The 13,746-nt window shown below is 43.7% G+C and overlaps 1 protein-coding gene across 1 annotated transcript in view; it reads left to right on the forward strand.

Annotated features, from left to right (window-relative positions):
- Nucleotides 1-269: 269 nt before the first annotated feature.
- The window catches only part of CACNA1A (calcium voltage-gated channel subunit alpha1 A), a 255,077-nt gene continuing 241,600 nt past the window's right edge, over nucleotides 270-13,746 (forward strand). The window contains exon 1 of the mRNA XM_069082950.1: nucleotides 270-811. Coding sequence (XP_068939051.1) covers nucleotides 519-811 — 293 coding nt within the window. The 5' untranslated portion in view covers nucleotides 270-518. The remainder of the gene's footprint in view (nucleotides 812-13,746) is intronic.

Below are 13,746 nucleotides of genomic sequence, written 5' to 3' on the forward strand. Positions count from 1 at the left end.
CGCATTTCTTTAAAAACTGTCTAAGTGGCAGCGGGGATCTGGGAACCAGCGGTTGATTTTTTGGGAGGAAATTGACCTTTTGGAGGGGGTGGAGAGAGGTTTGCCTTGATTTCTTCATCAGGTATTATTTGCGTTGCTTGTCTTGCTCCCCCACCCCATCCTCCACCCCCCTTTCCCCCGTGCCCCGCCCCCGCAACCTCTCTGCCCGCCCCTCCTCCCCCCCGAACAGCAAGGAAGATGTCCCGAGCCGCTGCTGGCCCCTGCTCTGGCCGGGCTGCTGCCTGAGCCGCACAGCGCCCGCCCAGCCGAGCCGAGCCGAGCCGCCGCCGCCCGATGGGATGGGATGTGGAGCTGCTCCGCAGTAGCAGCAGTAGCAGCAGCAGCAGCAGCAGCAGCAGCAGCAACCTTAGCAGCAACAGTAGCAGTAGCAGCAGTCGCCTTAGCAGCAGCAGCAGCAGCAGCGTCCGCCGCAGCATCCGCCGCAGCCTCGTAACCCTCGGCCCTTTCCTCTTTGCAGGATGGCCCGGTTCGGAGACGAGATGCCAGCCCGCTACGGGGGAGGAGGCGCCGGAGGAGGCGCTGGGGCAGTCGTGGGAGGTGGAGGCGGCCGGGGTGCCGGGGGCAGCCGGCAGGGAGGACAGCCTGGGGCGCAAAGGATGTACAAGCAATCCATGGCGCAGCGAGCCCGGACCATGGCTCTGTACAACCCTATTCCCGTCCGACAGAACTGCCTGACGGTCAACCGGTCTCTGTTCCTCTTCAGCGAGGACAATGTGGTGAGGAAATACGCCAAAAAGATCACCGAATGGCCATATCCTTTGCCAAAGACCCTCTCACCTGCCACTCCCCACCTCCTCTCCTTTCCCCTGCCCTGCCCTCCCTGCCCCCACCACTTGCATGGCCACCCTAGTTTTAAAGAGGGATAGGGCCCTAGGGCAGTGGGTCGGGAGTCAGCTTGGTTGGGGCCCTGGTCGGGAGTAGGGAATCAGCTGGAGGGTTGGGGGCTGGAGGGGACAAGGGGGTGGTAATAAGGCAGCTGCTTTAGAGGGTTAGGGTTTTGCCAGACCAGACACAAAGCTGGAGCTACCATGCTGCTCTATGGGGAACTGGATTACTCTTAGTGACTCAAATTAGGGCTGGGCAGGCCAGGCCATTCCACTCTCTTCCACCCAATGGGCTAAGATTGCAGAGGGGAGCCCTGGTTAGGGCTTTGAGACCGGTTCAAAAGAGAGTCGTTTGGCCAGGACAGGAGCCTTTGAGAGAGGGGAGCATAGAGGAAGAAAGAGGGGTGGCAGCTGCTTAGGTTACTGGCTGCTGCTCCGGTTCCTTGATGAGTGTTAGATACCAGAAGCTCATCAGTGGTAGGCCAGTCTAAAAGAGGGCCAAGTGAACTCTCCACTTTCTGTGGTCTTCATTGGGTTGGAAGAGAAACAAAAGGGGGCCAAACTTGTTTTGTCCAACTGCAGCTTTACAGGTAGAGCAGCAGAAAGGGGACCATGTGAAGTTTACATGGAATTGTAGGACTTTTTGCTGCACCCAATTAATATGGTATAGTATGGTCCTAAGTGCTTGGACCAGATCTGTGAAGTGATGTATTTGTATGGTGGGGATTACTGTTATATGTCTGTATGCGCAGTTAAGAGATTCACTAAAATGGTCCTTGGAGGTGTTGGTCGCTATCATTCAACTTGGTAGAGCAAGCATAGATTTCCTCCCTCAGCAGAAATCTGACATGCCATCTTCTCACCCTTGCCCATGAAAACCCAGTTTGGGTCACTGTGGCAGAGAAGGGAAAAGAAATGAGGCTGCCTGGGTTCAGCCACTCATTCCTAAGGCCTCTTCCCCTCCCTCAGTGAGACATACTACTTCAAGTGCTCTGGCCGACTGGGTGGAGAGAACTGAAAAATTACCATCCATTTGGATAGAACAACTTTGGCAGGTAAACACATTTTTGTTACCAAAAAAAAAAAAAGACTCAAGGCAAAGTGGTTGAGGACCATAATTTTTCATTGATTCTCTATCAAAATACACCTCAGAGCCTATCAGAGCCCTTTGGAGTTGTCTCTCCTTGAAATGGAGCTAGAGGAAGGTTTAGCATCAGTTGTGCTGTATGCAGGGACTGGTCTTTAATTTGTTGCATGGGTCTGTTCAGTCTCCTAGCAGGTACCTAATCATGACCTAGATTCTATGTGAGCAAATTTTTCATCAAAATATGTTCTTTTTTTTTTTTTAATTTAAGGTTTCTCCTAGATTCTCCTATAATAAAAAGTGGTGTGTATGATTGCTTGTGGTGAAAAACTTTGGGTTTAATTCTTTTTTTTTTTTGATCCTAGAGTTGAGTGCTTTGCACCCACCAGGGACAGGTATATGCCTAGAGCCTACTAGCAATGGTGAAATGTTATTGGTGGGCCTAAGACTGAATAGAGATGCTGACTTCTTTGTATTGAAATTTTAGTGGGGACCATGAATGTTTGGGGTGAATAATTTGATAAGAACTCAATTTACCCCAAAGTGAGAATTAATTGGCTCACTGGGAGGTCATGGAGGAGGGGGGAAGAGGGAGGAGAATACATCCCTAATCATAGGAATTCTATGAAAATTATTGATGGAAAATGACCACCACGATTACACAGCTCTTCAGAGTGGTTCCCTCAGGAGGAGCCTCCTAAAATGGGAAAGGTATTGCCTCACATAATGGCAGAAGATTAACTAATCAAAATGGTTGGAAATTCCCTTCCATTCTGGGGATTTCGGATATGCTCAGTAATAATAGCTCTGTTTAGCTTTTCTTACCCAAACTCGGGAAGCTGGAGGTTAATAATAGGTAGCTAGCACTGGAGTGGAATTTCAGGAGCTACATCCTGTAGACTCTTAGACCATGTGCTATGTCACAGCGCTTTTCCTGCAATCCCCTCTCTTTTGGAAGATTGCTTTGGGGCCAGGCACAGCGCTGACATGTTTTGGGAAAGAAAATGGTTTGAGTTCCCTTTTTCAATCAGGTTTTGAAGCTAAAGGAAATTAAGAGGCTTTATTCCGTGTCCTTAACTCACCTCTGCCTACCCTAGATCCCCTAGTAAACATCACTGTTGAACAAGGGGACTTCAAAGGGCTCACCTAAAGGAGGGATTGCAGCTTGGCAGTGCAAGCCTAGAGCACAGGCCTTCATTTGGAATGCCATTCTTTGCTTTGCTGAGCTATCCTGAAGCTCATTGTAGTCTCAAAATAAGGCTTCCTACATTCTCACTTGGCAGGTTGTGTGTGTCATCCAATTGCCCATGAGTGGTAAAGATAGCAGCAATCCTCTAATAAGGTGTAAGGCCTCTGCAGACAGATTTAACCAAGCAAAAGGGGACTGGGAGTGGATCACCCAGGACCGAATAATGAGGCCTGAGATAATTTTAAGAAAGGGTTGGGACTAGGTATAGACAAGTAGGATCACCCACAGTGTGTTCATTGCACAGAGAATGGAAAAGCAAGTGAGACCCAAGGCTGTAATGCAGACTTCAGAGACTTAAGGTCCCAGGACAGAACATGGATTTGTCCACCACCCAAAGATACCTGCGATCGCTTGTTAGGTTGGGCCTTCTGTTTGATAATATCATTTGAGGAGGGTTGCTGAGCCAACTAGGAAGTGTGCTCTTGTCTGACATGTGGAATAAAAAAGCATGTGTATTTTTATAGATTAAGATGTAAATCTAAGTCCAAATGCTCGCAGAAAGCACTGATCAATAGAGAATGTTGTTTTCATAAGATTTAGAGCTGGGCAGGGTCCTTAGATATATTCTTCTAGATACAATAATCCTCTTATTTTACTGATGAAAAGACTGGAACCGAGGGAGGTAAGGTGACTTGCACTGAGGTCACACAGCCAGTCAGTGGCAAAGCCAGAACATGAATAGCATTCATCTTATTCCAGGTTCAGTTCTCTTTCCAAGACAGGGAGCTGACTTTATAATTACTCCACCTTTTCCACTGCCTCCTGCCACTCCCTTGGCACCCCCCCCACCCTTGCCACCCTATGAAGCCTGTAAAACAAAGTGAATTCCTCTCTTCCTTTCAAAATGTAGAAAACTGAAATGAATGAAAAGTCATTAAAATTGCTACTTACATTAGCTCTTTCTATGAGTGTGCTGTTTATCCGGAAGTGGGTTAACTGCATCCCCCTGGTACAGGGATTTCATCGATTGGCACACACATTTAAATATGGCCGTACTGGCCCCCAGTGACTCCCAAAGAGTTTAAATCTGTCAGCTAACTAGCATACAGCTGGTAACTTTGAGCAGGAACTTCCTTCTCATGCTGCTCTGTATTCTGAATTTCCTAGCAAAGCAAGCAGACTTCACCTCCTATTTCTAGGTTTGCTGATGCCAGCAGATCTCCAAATGAATTTGTCAGGGGGATTTGTCCCTAGAAGGGATGGCAAATTCAGACATCTGTGTTTTGACATAGTCGAACCCTTCAGTAACAAACCTGTGGTTCCAGCTTTTGTATTCATGGGTAGCCACAGAAATTAAGTTGGAAAGGAACTCAGAGACCATGAAGTCCAATTCATACCTGAACAGGAATCCTCCCCTACAACATTTCACACAAGCCGTTCCGTTATTGTCTCCACTTGAAGACAAGCAGTAATGGGGACCTTTTAAGGCAGCCCATTTGATTTTTGTACAGCTCTGTTAGGAAATTTTTCCTTTCTAAATTCTAAATCTAACTCTTTACAATTTCCACCCATTCCTCTCGGTCCTGACCTCTGAAGTTAAGCAGAACAAGCCTAGCCCTTTTTTCCTTACCACAGTCCCTCAAATACTTGAAGACAGCAATTGTACCTTCCCCCTTGCCCCAACCTTCTTTACAGGTAAAGTTCCTTCAACTGATCCTCCTGTCTTTTCCAATTTTTGAAACCCAGACATGTTAACACTAGGATTTTTAGTAAACCTGATTGATCAAAACTTATAAAATACATTTTTTTAAAAGCATAGATTAGAATTCATCATCCAACTGGGAAGCTGAGGGAATCTTTGATTCTAAGAAGAGAGGAGCTTTCAGCTTGCTAGTGAATTATTGACCTGTACAAAGTAGATGCAATTCTTTTATTAGACGCAGAATTATATGGCTCCTTAACTAAGTTAGTTTGACTGGCTTATTCAGAAGACAAAGTGATGAGGAGTGAGTTAATTTTTCCTATTTTGTTGGGGAAATGACTTTTTTTTTGTTCTTGTTAAAATGAGGGCAATGGTGGGGTTAGGTCCTAACTAGTTAAATCAGAGAAAGTGAGTAAATTGGTTCTGAAATGTATCTTTGCAGCAGTACAGAGTAGACATGGATGGTTTTTAACAATGCAGTGCAATAGACAAGATCCTCAGACATTAGGCTAATTGGTTCTGCCTCTATTGTGAATTAAATAGTGTTTTGAATTTTGTGCTCATGGATAATTTATTATTTTCTAAAATTGATAATAATTGTGGTCCTTGACCCAAATGTAAAGAAACTGGATTGTGGGTAGTAGGATGTTCATGGGGATGAATAGGCCCACACCAAAGATGGATTGAAAAAAAAATATTAGCAGGAGAGTCATGCCAAAAATTGGAAAAGGCACGAGAGCCAAGTACTTATAATTCTATGGTGAAGCCAGCTTTCCAGAGTATGGATTGGTTCTTTCTCATTTGGGGACCATTTCCCCCTAGTGAAGGTATTTAGTACCTCCATTCCACTTCTTTATCTTGAGCACCCACACTCAAGAGTACTTAATTTGCTTTGGGGACACATGACCGCAAGTGTCTGGAGGGCAGGAGACAACACTTTTCTGTACAAGTCCATTTGTTCCTTTTGCAAAGGATGGGGGCGGGGGAGGGGAAGGCATCTCCAAATTTGTACCAGGAAAGCTGCAGCCACCGTAGAGAAATAAGAAAAGCAGCTAAAGACCTCAGTTCCTTAGCATCTGGACCCCAACCCTGGTGTCCTTCTCTCTCTCTCTCTCTCTCTCTCTCTCTCTCTCTCTCTCTCTCTCTCACACACACACACACACAGAAAATGTCTTTTCATCATTTAATCATAGGGTCATAGGACTTAAAGCTGGCAAGGTGGTTAGTAATCTTCTAATTCAACCCTGTCAGCTATAGCATTTGAGTAGTGACAGTAGGAGACTGCAGTAACTACAACGGATACCTTTTGCTCACGTATTATGATTCCTAGGACAAGAAAGGAAGATAATGAAGTGGGTTTCTTACTAGTGCAATGGTCACTTTTTCCAAACTTGTTTAAATTTTGATGAAAAAAAAAAAGGTTGGGGAATTTATTTGTGGGAGTTAGTGGTGGTGGGAGAAGGTAGGAGCCAAGAAAGGAACTTTTTATTATGGTTAGAGAGGGTAGACTCATTTGTATTTATTAATTTGACTCTATCTCTATTAGAAATAGCTGAAGGGCTACTTTTAGCAGAGTTTTGGTATTCATTTGTCTCTGAGAGCTTCAGGATGGAAAAACCGATGTCCATTTGGCCTATTTCCTACTCTTATCAGTTGCTTTTTCTCTTCAGGAAGAATGGGTGGCTATTAAGGAGGCATAGATGACAAAGTGAGGAAAAGACACACACACACACACACACACACACACACACAAGCCCTTTGCTTTCTTAGCCAACCTTTTACTCCCCTTGCTGCTATGCATCCCTTTCCTCCTCCCTTCATCTCTTTTGGGCGTATCAGAGCACACCAGCTAGAAGAGATGTACAAGATGGAGGCCGCACAGATTGTCAGGGACATTGTTAGCTGCTGCTCAGGCTAGCAGGGCAGTCCAAGTGGGAGAAATTGCATCTGCTTCTTTCCTTTGGCCCTGATGAGTTTTTCAGGTGTGTTCCTTCTCTAAGTCCATGCTGTCCTGCTCTTATTTCTGTCTCTAGTATTAGAGGAGAGAAGGTAGAAGGGAAAGTGGCAGAAAAGGGGGTGAGGTAGTTAGCAGTGATTTCGGAGACGCACCCATTTGTAGGAAGCAAAGAATACAAGAGTCAGAAAGATGTGATCAGAGCTTTGGTAGAGAAGTTATTTCTAGAGGAGCAAGTGAACCCTACCTCTCAGTACTGGGCATTTTATTTGAATGAATTTTCTTTAGAAGTTGACTTTGTGTGGGGTGGCCAGGTGGCACAGTGAATGGAGCACTGGCCCTGGAGTCAGGAGGACTAGAGTTCAAATCTGGCCTCAGATACTTAATACTTACTAGCCATGTGACCTTGGGCAAGTCACTTAACCCCAATTGCTCTGATTTCCCCCCTCCAAAAAGCAAAAAATTTAAAAAAAGATTTGTTTTAAAGAAAAAAAAAGTTGACTTTGTGGGGATGTCTAGAAGCAGACTAGCATATAGTGACACAGGATTTCTGAGGGCATCTTGCTTTCCTTTGTTTCCATATAGAGCTTTGTTACCTATCTCGGAGTTGGCGGATGTGTCTATTTTGACATAGCAAATCCAGTGTATTTAGTTAGTTCTCATCCAAGGTCCGAAATCTTGGGACTCCAGGCAACAATTTGAACTCCCTGAAATGACCATTACATGTTACAGTGGCCATCCAGTTTCTGAAATGGAACTGTGAGCTAAATTTGTTTGTAAACTCTAAAATCAGGAAATGAAATTCTACTCAATGTGTTTCATCTTTTTTTTTTTTTGACCAGTGTAAATGTTTTATCAATCTTTTTAGAACATTTATACACGAAACAGCATCTGGAGTAGGAACATGAAGGCTTCATAATGCTTTTTCAATCTTGAGACTAAATTAATTGATTCATCTTAAATAAGACATTAATCCAGAATTTCCTACTCTGCAAGGGTTACAAAGATAATGACCTTCAAGAACCAATATTAATACACTTCGTATTCTATTATCTCATTGACCTTTATTACTTTCTTTAGTAAGAATAATGGATGCCCAGTGACTCTGCTGATGTTGCATTTTCCTCTATGAAATTTTTATGGTATGTTGTGGATTTTGTGAAAGAGAAATCAAAAGTGGAGGTATCACAAGGATAGACAGAGAGGAACTGGAAAAGAGAGATTTTTTAAGAGAGGGAAAGAAAACGGGCAGTCAAGGTGTTGATGATTTTAATCTGTTCTCTGTGGGGTAGCTAGCTTTAGCGGGGTTCACCTGAGGTAACAGATGAGCCAGGATGTTCCCCCTCTTCAGCCTTTCCAACAGTTAAAGGAAGGGCCCTGTGGCTATAGAGGTTGTTCCCTTTGAATTAAGGAGAAATCCTTTGAGACTCTTGAGGGGAGGTCTTGGATATTTGCAAGAGTCTTTCCATTTTGGCAGTCTCTGGGTGAAATGCAGGCTTTCAAATTATGGGTCATGAATGGGTTACTGTGAAGCAATGGAATGTGGGTAGTGTTTGGTAGATTTTAGTGGGCAGGTGCAGGGAGGGCTCTATTTATTGTCTTCTTTTTGGCCAGAGAATGACGGATTTCCCATCATTTCTTGTCATGTGTAGTAGACCACTGTTAATGGTCCCAATTTCCTAAAAATTTGTGAAAGAGAAATCAAAAGTGGAGGTATCACAAGGATAGACAGAGAGGAACTGGAAAAGAGAGATTTTTTAAGAGAGGGAAAGAAAACGGGCAGTCAAGGTGTTGATGATACAAAATTTCCTGTACAATGTCTTACTACCCTCTGGGTGAGCCACATCTTGGTTTAGAATTCAAATGCTGAATGCAGATGGTAATTAATTGAGTTTTTATGGAATATCTGCTAGCTATCTAGCACTATGCTAGATAATACCAGAGATACACAAGAAGTAGAATATATATGTTATCTGACTTTAAGAGCCTTAAAATCATATTAGGGAGACATGATCAACATGCCTGAAACAGTCTATTAATAATGTAAAACCATGTATACTCAAATGCTACATTGTGCCTAATGGATTGTAGTGATAAAGGAGTCCGAAAAGAGAGATCCATGGGGCTGGCAGGGTCCTTGGTGGAAGAAGGTGGAATGTGAGCTGAGCCCTTTAAAACAATAAGATTTAGGTAATTAGAGAAGATTAGGGTGGGTAAAACCACCAGAGGACAGGCATAGAAGCTGGAGGGAGTTTAGCTGAGGAGATTGGTTTGACTAGAGTGTCAGGTCTGCGTTGGAGAGTAGGGTGAAACAATGTCGAGATCATACAAATTTACGAATGGTTTTGGAAGCCACATGAAGAAGTTTAGATTTGATGTGTTAAGAAATAGGGAGCCACTTCTGGTTTGTTTGTTTTAACAAACAGCAACAAGAAACATTTACTGAGCTCACTTTGGGTCAGGGAGTGTGCTAAATGCTGGGAATCTTGTGCTTGGGGAGCTTAAATTTTAATGGAGTGGGCTTCTACGTAGAGCAGTAGTAGACAGAGCACCTAGAATCAAGGAGATCTGACTTCAAAACTGACCTCAAACACTTATTAGCTGTGTGACCCTGGGCAAGTCACTTAACCCCTATTTGCTTTAGTTCCTCATCTGCAAAATGGGGGCACACTAGAGAAGGAAATGACAAACCACTACAGTATCTTTGCAAATGAAAATCCTATGAATAAAGTCAGTGGAATTACATAGTCAGACGCTGAATGAACAGCAACAAAGACAGCACATTTAAAAAGGAAGTGAAAAGAGGGGTGGGGAGATGATGGTACCTGGTCCAGGGACATGGTAGAGCAAGTCCTGTGGAGAGTCCGAAGGGCAGCCTTGACGGGAATGAAGACATGACTCTCCTGGGAGGAATCAGCTTGATCAGAGAAAGAGGCAGAAGGGGTAGAGGGGACTTCTGATGTGAGAAGTAGTCCAGAAGTGAAGGAAGCTTCTAAGATGGAGTGGTTTCTGTGGCGTGGTACAGAAAGTCAGGAGTGTAGCTTGAAGAGGGATGAATAGTAAAAGCTCTCTGAACTCAGTATTCTCATTTATAACACTGTAGGGGTGGGGAATAAATATTATTATTGTGTCAAGGAGACAAAATTGCAGTAATCCAGGTGTAAAGTGGCAGGGCCTAGCATGGGAAAGAGAGAAGGAAAAGGTATGAGGGAGAGATTTCCAAGATACAGAGGATAGGATTTAGTGACTGAATGGAGGAAGAGAAGTCAGAGGTTTTGAACTATGGAGAATGGACTGAACAATTATGAGAGAGAATGTGTTTGAGGGGGAAGAAGATCAGTTTTCAGCTTCTACCCTAGACCCTGTGGTGGAGGAAAAACAAACAAACAAAAGCCAGGTGGATTTGAGTTGAGATAAAGGACATGGTCTTAAATCCTGGCTTTGCTGTTTTGAGTAAGTCATTTTATATGTTGGGGCTTTTGTTTCCCTATCTATATAAAGAGGGAATTGGACTGGATGATTCCTGAGGTCCCTTCCAACTACAACTCTTGTGTTCCTATGAAATAGTCAATAAATAGAGGTGCAGGAACTGAGCTGGTGGGCATAAGAGGACAGGAGAGGCAGGGCAGCTCAGTGGATAGTGACTTGGCTTGACAGTCATCACGACCTGGCTTCAGATGTGTGACCCTGGGCAAATCATGCCCCAGGTAGCTTTCAGAGAACTTACATTGCAGAATAGTTGCTGATCTATGATGGGAGGTCCCTACACTGGTGAAATGCTAGGTCCAGATGATAATGATATATTTTTTTTTAAGGAGAAGCCAAACCAATAGAATTTTGAGATGTAGATATAGTGAAATTCACAGACTTGGGCAGGAAGGATTTGTTTTCTCTTAGCACTTTAAGACTCGATAGCTCATGGTAAGACTGCCCTGGCAGTTCATGCCTGTCCTTATTACTTAGATCTTCTGCAAGCTAAATTTCCTAATTAATTTTGAATCTCGAAGGCTCCATTGGATTTTTCTGCATTTCTACCATCTGAATACTTCTTAACTTAGCTCCAGAGCTGAAAGCCACTCCTTACTGAGATGGTTGTGTACCAGATGTACCGAGATGGAGCTCATCTGACTGCAGCTCCAACTGGCATGATCCTTCAGAGACACAAATTTCTCCAGGGCTACCCTTGTCTTTTCTGTAATCTCTTCAATGGCTTCTTCATTAGGTCTTTGAAGGTCTGGGTCATTTGCATTCATAATTTCTTTGAGAACCAGGTTAGGGTTCTTTCAGGGTACCTCAGGTGAGCAAGCTACAGGCCAGGGTCAGTCTTCCTTGTATAGGAAATCCTCCTGTCCTAGGACTAACCTCATTCTGTATTCACCTTTAATTCCTGATTTCCTTAAGGCTCCTGAAGCTTTGGTGTCTTCCTCCAGGAATTCTCCTAATTGCTAGTACCCACCACCCCCTTACCTCTATGCCTCTGTAATATTAATGGGATTTAAGATCCTCGCCCCCCCCCTTAACAGGCCTCATGGAGAGCCCATTAAGGGAAGCTTGCCTATGGAAGGCTTGGTTGTTATACACACACACACACATACATACATATATATATATATACACCCTGAGGTTAGCATTTTGCTTTGGGGCCCACTCATTGGAAGAGTGTTCTTGTAATTTGACCAGATGAGACTCTGGGTAGCTGTTAAGGAGGCCCCCCACCCCCTTTGAAAAACCCAGATGTTGGTGCTTCTCTCTCTGGTAACTATGTATGGATTGCCTTGGTCAGACAACTGGATCTGTCTGTTGATCTGTGCTAATTTCTCAGACAGTTAGAAGCCCTGTCTATTGGTCTTTATTTCTCTGCTTGTATTTTCTCTGTTTTATTTGTTTGGATTTTCTCTGAAGTTTAGGGTGCTGACTTTCCCCCTGAACTAGTGAATGTAATTAAAAAAGATTTGTGACCTCTTAAACACCATCTTTCTTAGTAAAGCAGATCTAAGAACCTGTGCTAGCAGCCATCCTGAGTATGCCAGTGTGGTTGCCCACAACACCCCCCCATCCTGCAATTACTTTCTATGTATTTTATATATTTAGCCTCTAATAGGAAGGAAGGAAAGGAGGAAGGGAAGGAGGAAGGGAGGGAGGAAGGAAAGAAAGAAACAGGCATTTAGTGAGCACCTGCTATGTGCCGGACATTACGCTAAGCACTTTAGAAATATTATCTCATTTTATTCTCACAATGACTTTAAATGGTAGGTATTATTATGATTCCTTTTTATGATTGAGGAAACAGAAGCAGATAGCAGTTAAGTGACTTGCTCAGGTTCACACAGCTGGCAAGTTTCTAAGATTGGATTTGAATACAGGTCCTCCTGACTCCAGGATCAGAGCATTGTGCCACACAGCTGCCTCAATAGAATATAAGTTGCTTGAAGGGAGGGACTGTTTTGTTTTTGTGTTCCCAGCATCTGGGACATCTAGGATATAGTGGGTACTTAATAAAGCCTTACTGAATGAACGTGGAACCATGGCTGCCCTTGCAGCATAGCTCAGGACCCCTGGGGAAATAGGGCAGAGAGTGTTGATGTTGTTGCCATTCTTGTTTTCTTAGGACCTGTATGGGGAGCTCTAAAAGGGGGTGATTCTGGTTCCTTCCGGAAGATGCTCATGATGAGCCGAGAAGCATCAGGGAGGGGCACATGGCAGAGATGACATTCACACCAATTTGGAATGTTTGCCGTTCTCTCACTGAGTGATGCTGAAGGTGACAGAGGCTTAGAACTTTTGGGTGACTTGGAGTTTAATTTATACATGCTTTTTATATAGGAGTCTAAGCCAGCTTTTTGGGTGACCTTTGGATACCACATGATCAACAGGCTTGCTGCAGACATATACACGGATACATATATAGAAGGCTATATTTAGAGAGCTCACACTCTATATCTGTTAGCGAATGTTGGGATGAAAGCTACTGCCTCCTCCTTTTCTTTCTCTTCCTCCTGGTCTTTCAGTCTGGGTGTTTGGCCCATTTTATAGATCATGTCTCACTTGCGTATGTTGGCAGCCTAATTGTTCCTGGTATATATTATAACTCTGTAGCCCTTGATGTGCCCAAGCAGGCCTGACCTTGGCTGGTGGTGGAGAAGGCAGTGGTCTGTTTGGTGAGGTTTGGGGAGTGCCCCATTGCCACCAAGTACACCAAATGTTTCTCTCTCCTTTGGTCCAAGGAGGCCCCAAACCTGCCATCAGAGATTCATTTCTTTTTTTCTTTTTAATATTTTTTAGATCTTTCAGAACAGATCAGTGAAGAGATAGTTTGTTAACATTTAGAAAGGTAAGGTATAAGCACTAAGAATCAGCATGACTTCATCAAGAATAGGTCATGCCAGATTAACCTCATTTCCTTTTGTGATGAGAATGCTAGAAGGGCATATTGGGAATGCTGCAGGCTTAGTAGACCTGGATTTCAGCAGGGCATTTGACAAAGTCTCTCATGATGTCCTTATGGGGAAGATAGGGAGAGATACGCAGACTAGATGATAGTAAAATTGTGTGGATGCAGAAATAATCAGCTTATGGAACCCAAGTAGTCCTCGTTAAAGGATTAATATTCACTGGAAGAGGGAGGTCTCTAGTAGAGGGCCCATGGAATCTGCCCTTGATATTTTCTGCTTAACATTTCTTTCAGTGGCTGGGATGAAGACGTAGGTATCATATATGTTAACTTTTCAGATAATACAAAGTTAGCAATACTATGTAAGAAAGAAGATTAAGAAATATCATCTAATAAGATGACATTTTATAGAAAAGGAGGAAGGAAATAAATATTTGTGAAACACCTACTGTGTATCAGGCATTGTGCTAGTGAGGTCCAACTTCTGCATTTGACTGAGCCCATATAAGGTAGAGGAGGCATGGAGCGACAACAGCTCATGT

The sequence above is a fragment of the Petaurus breviceps genome, unplaced genomic scaffold, assembly GCF_028583685.1.
Source record: "Petaurus breviceps papuanus isolate PSGF00001 unplaced genomic scaffold, PetGlider_PUasm1.0 172, whole genome shotgun sequence".
NCBI lineage: Eukaryota > Metazoa > Chordata > Mammalia > Diprotodontia > Petauridae > Petaurus > Petaurus breviceps.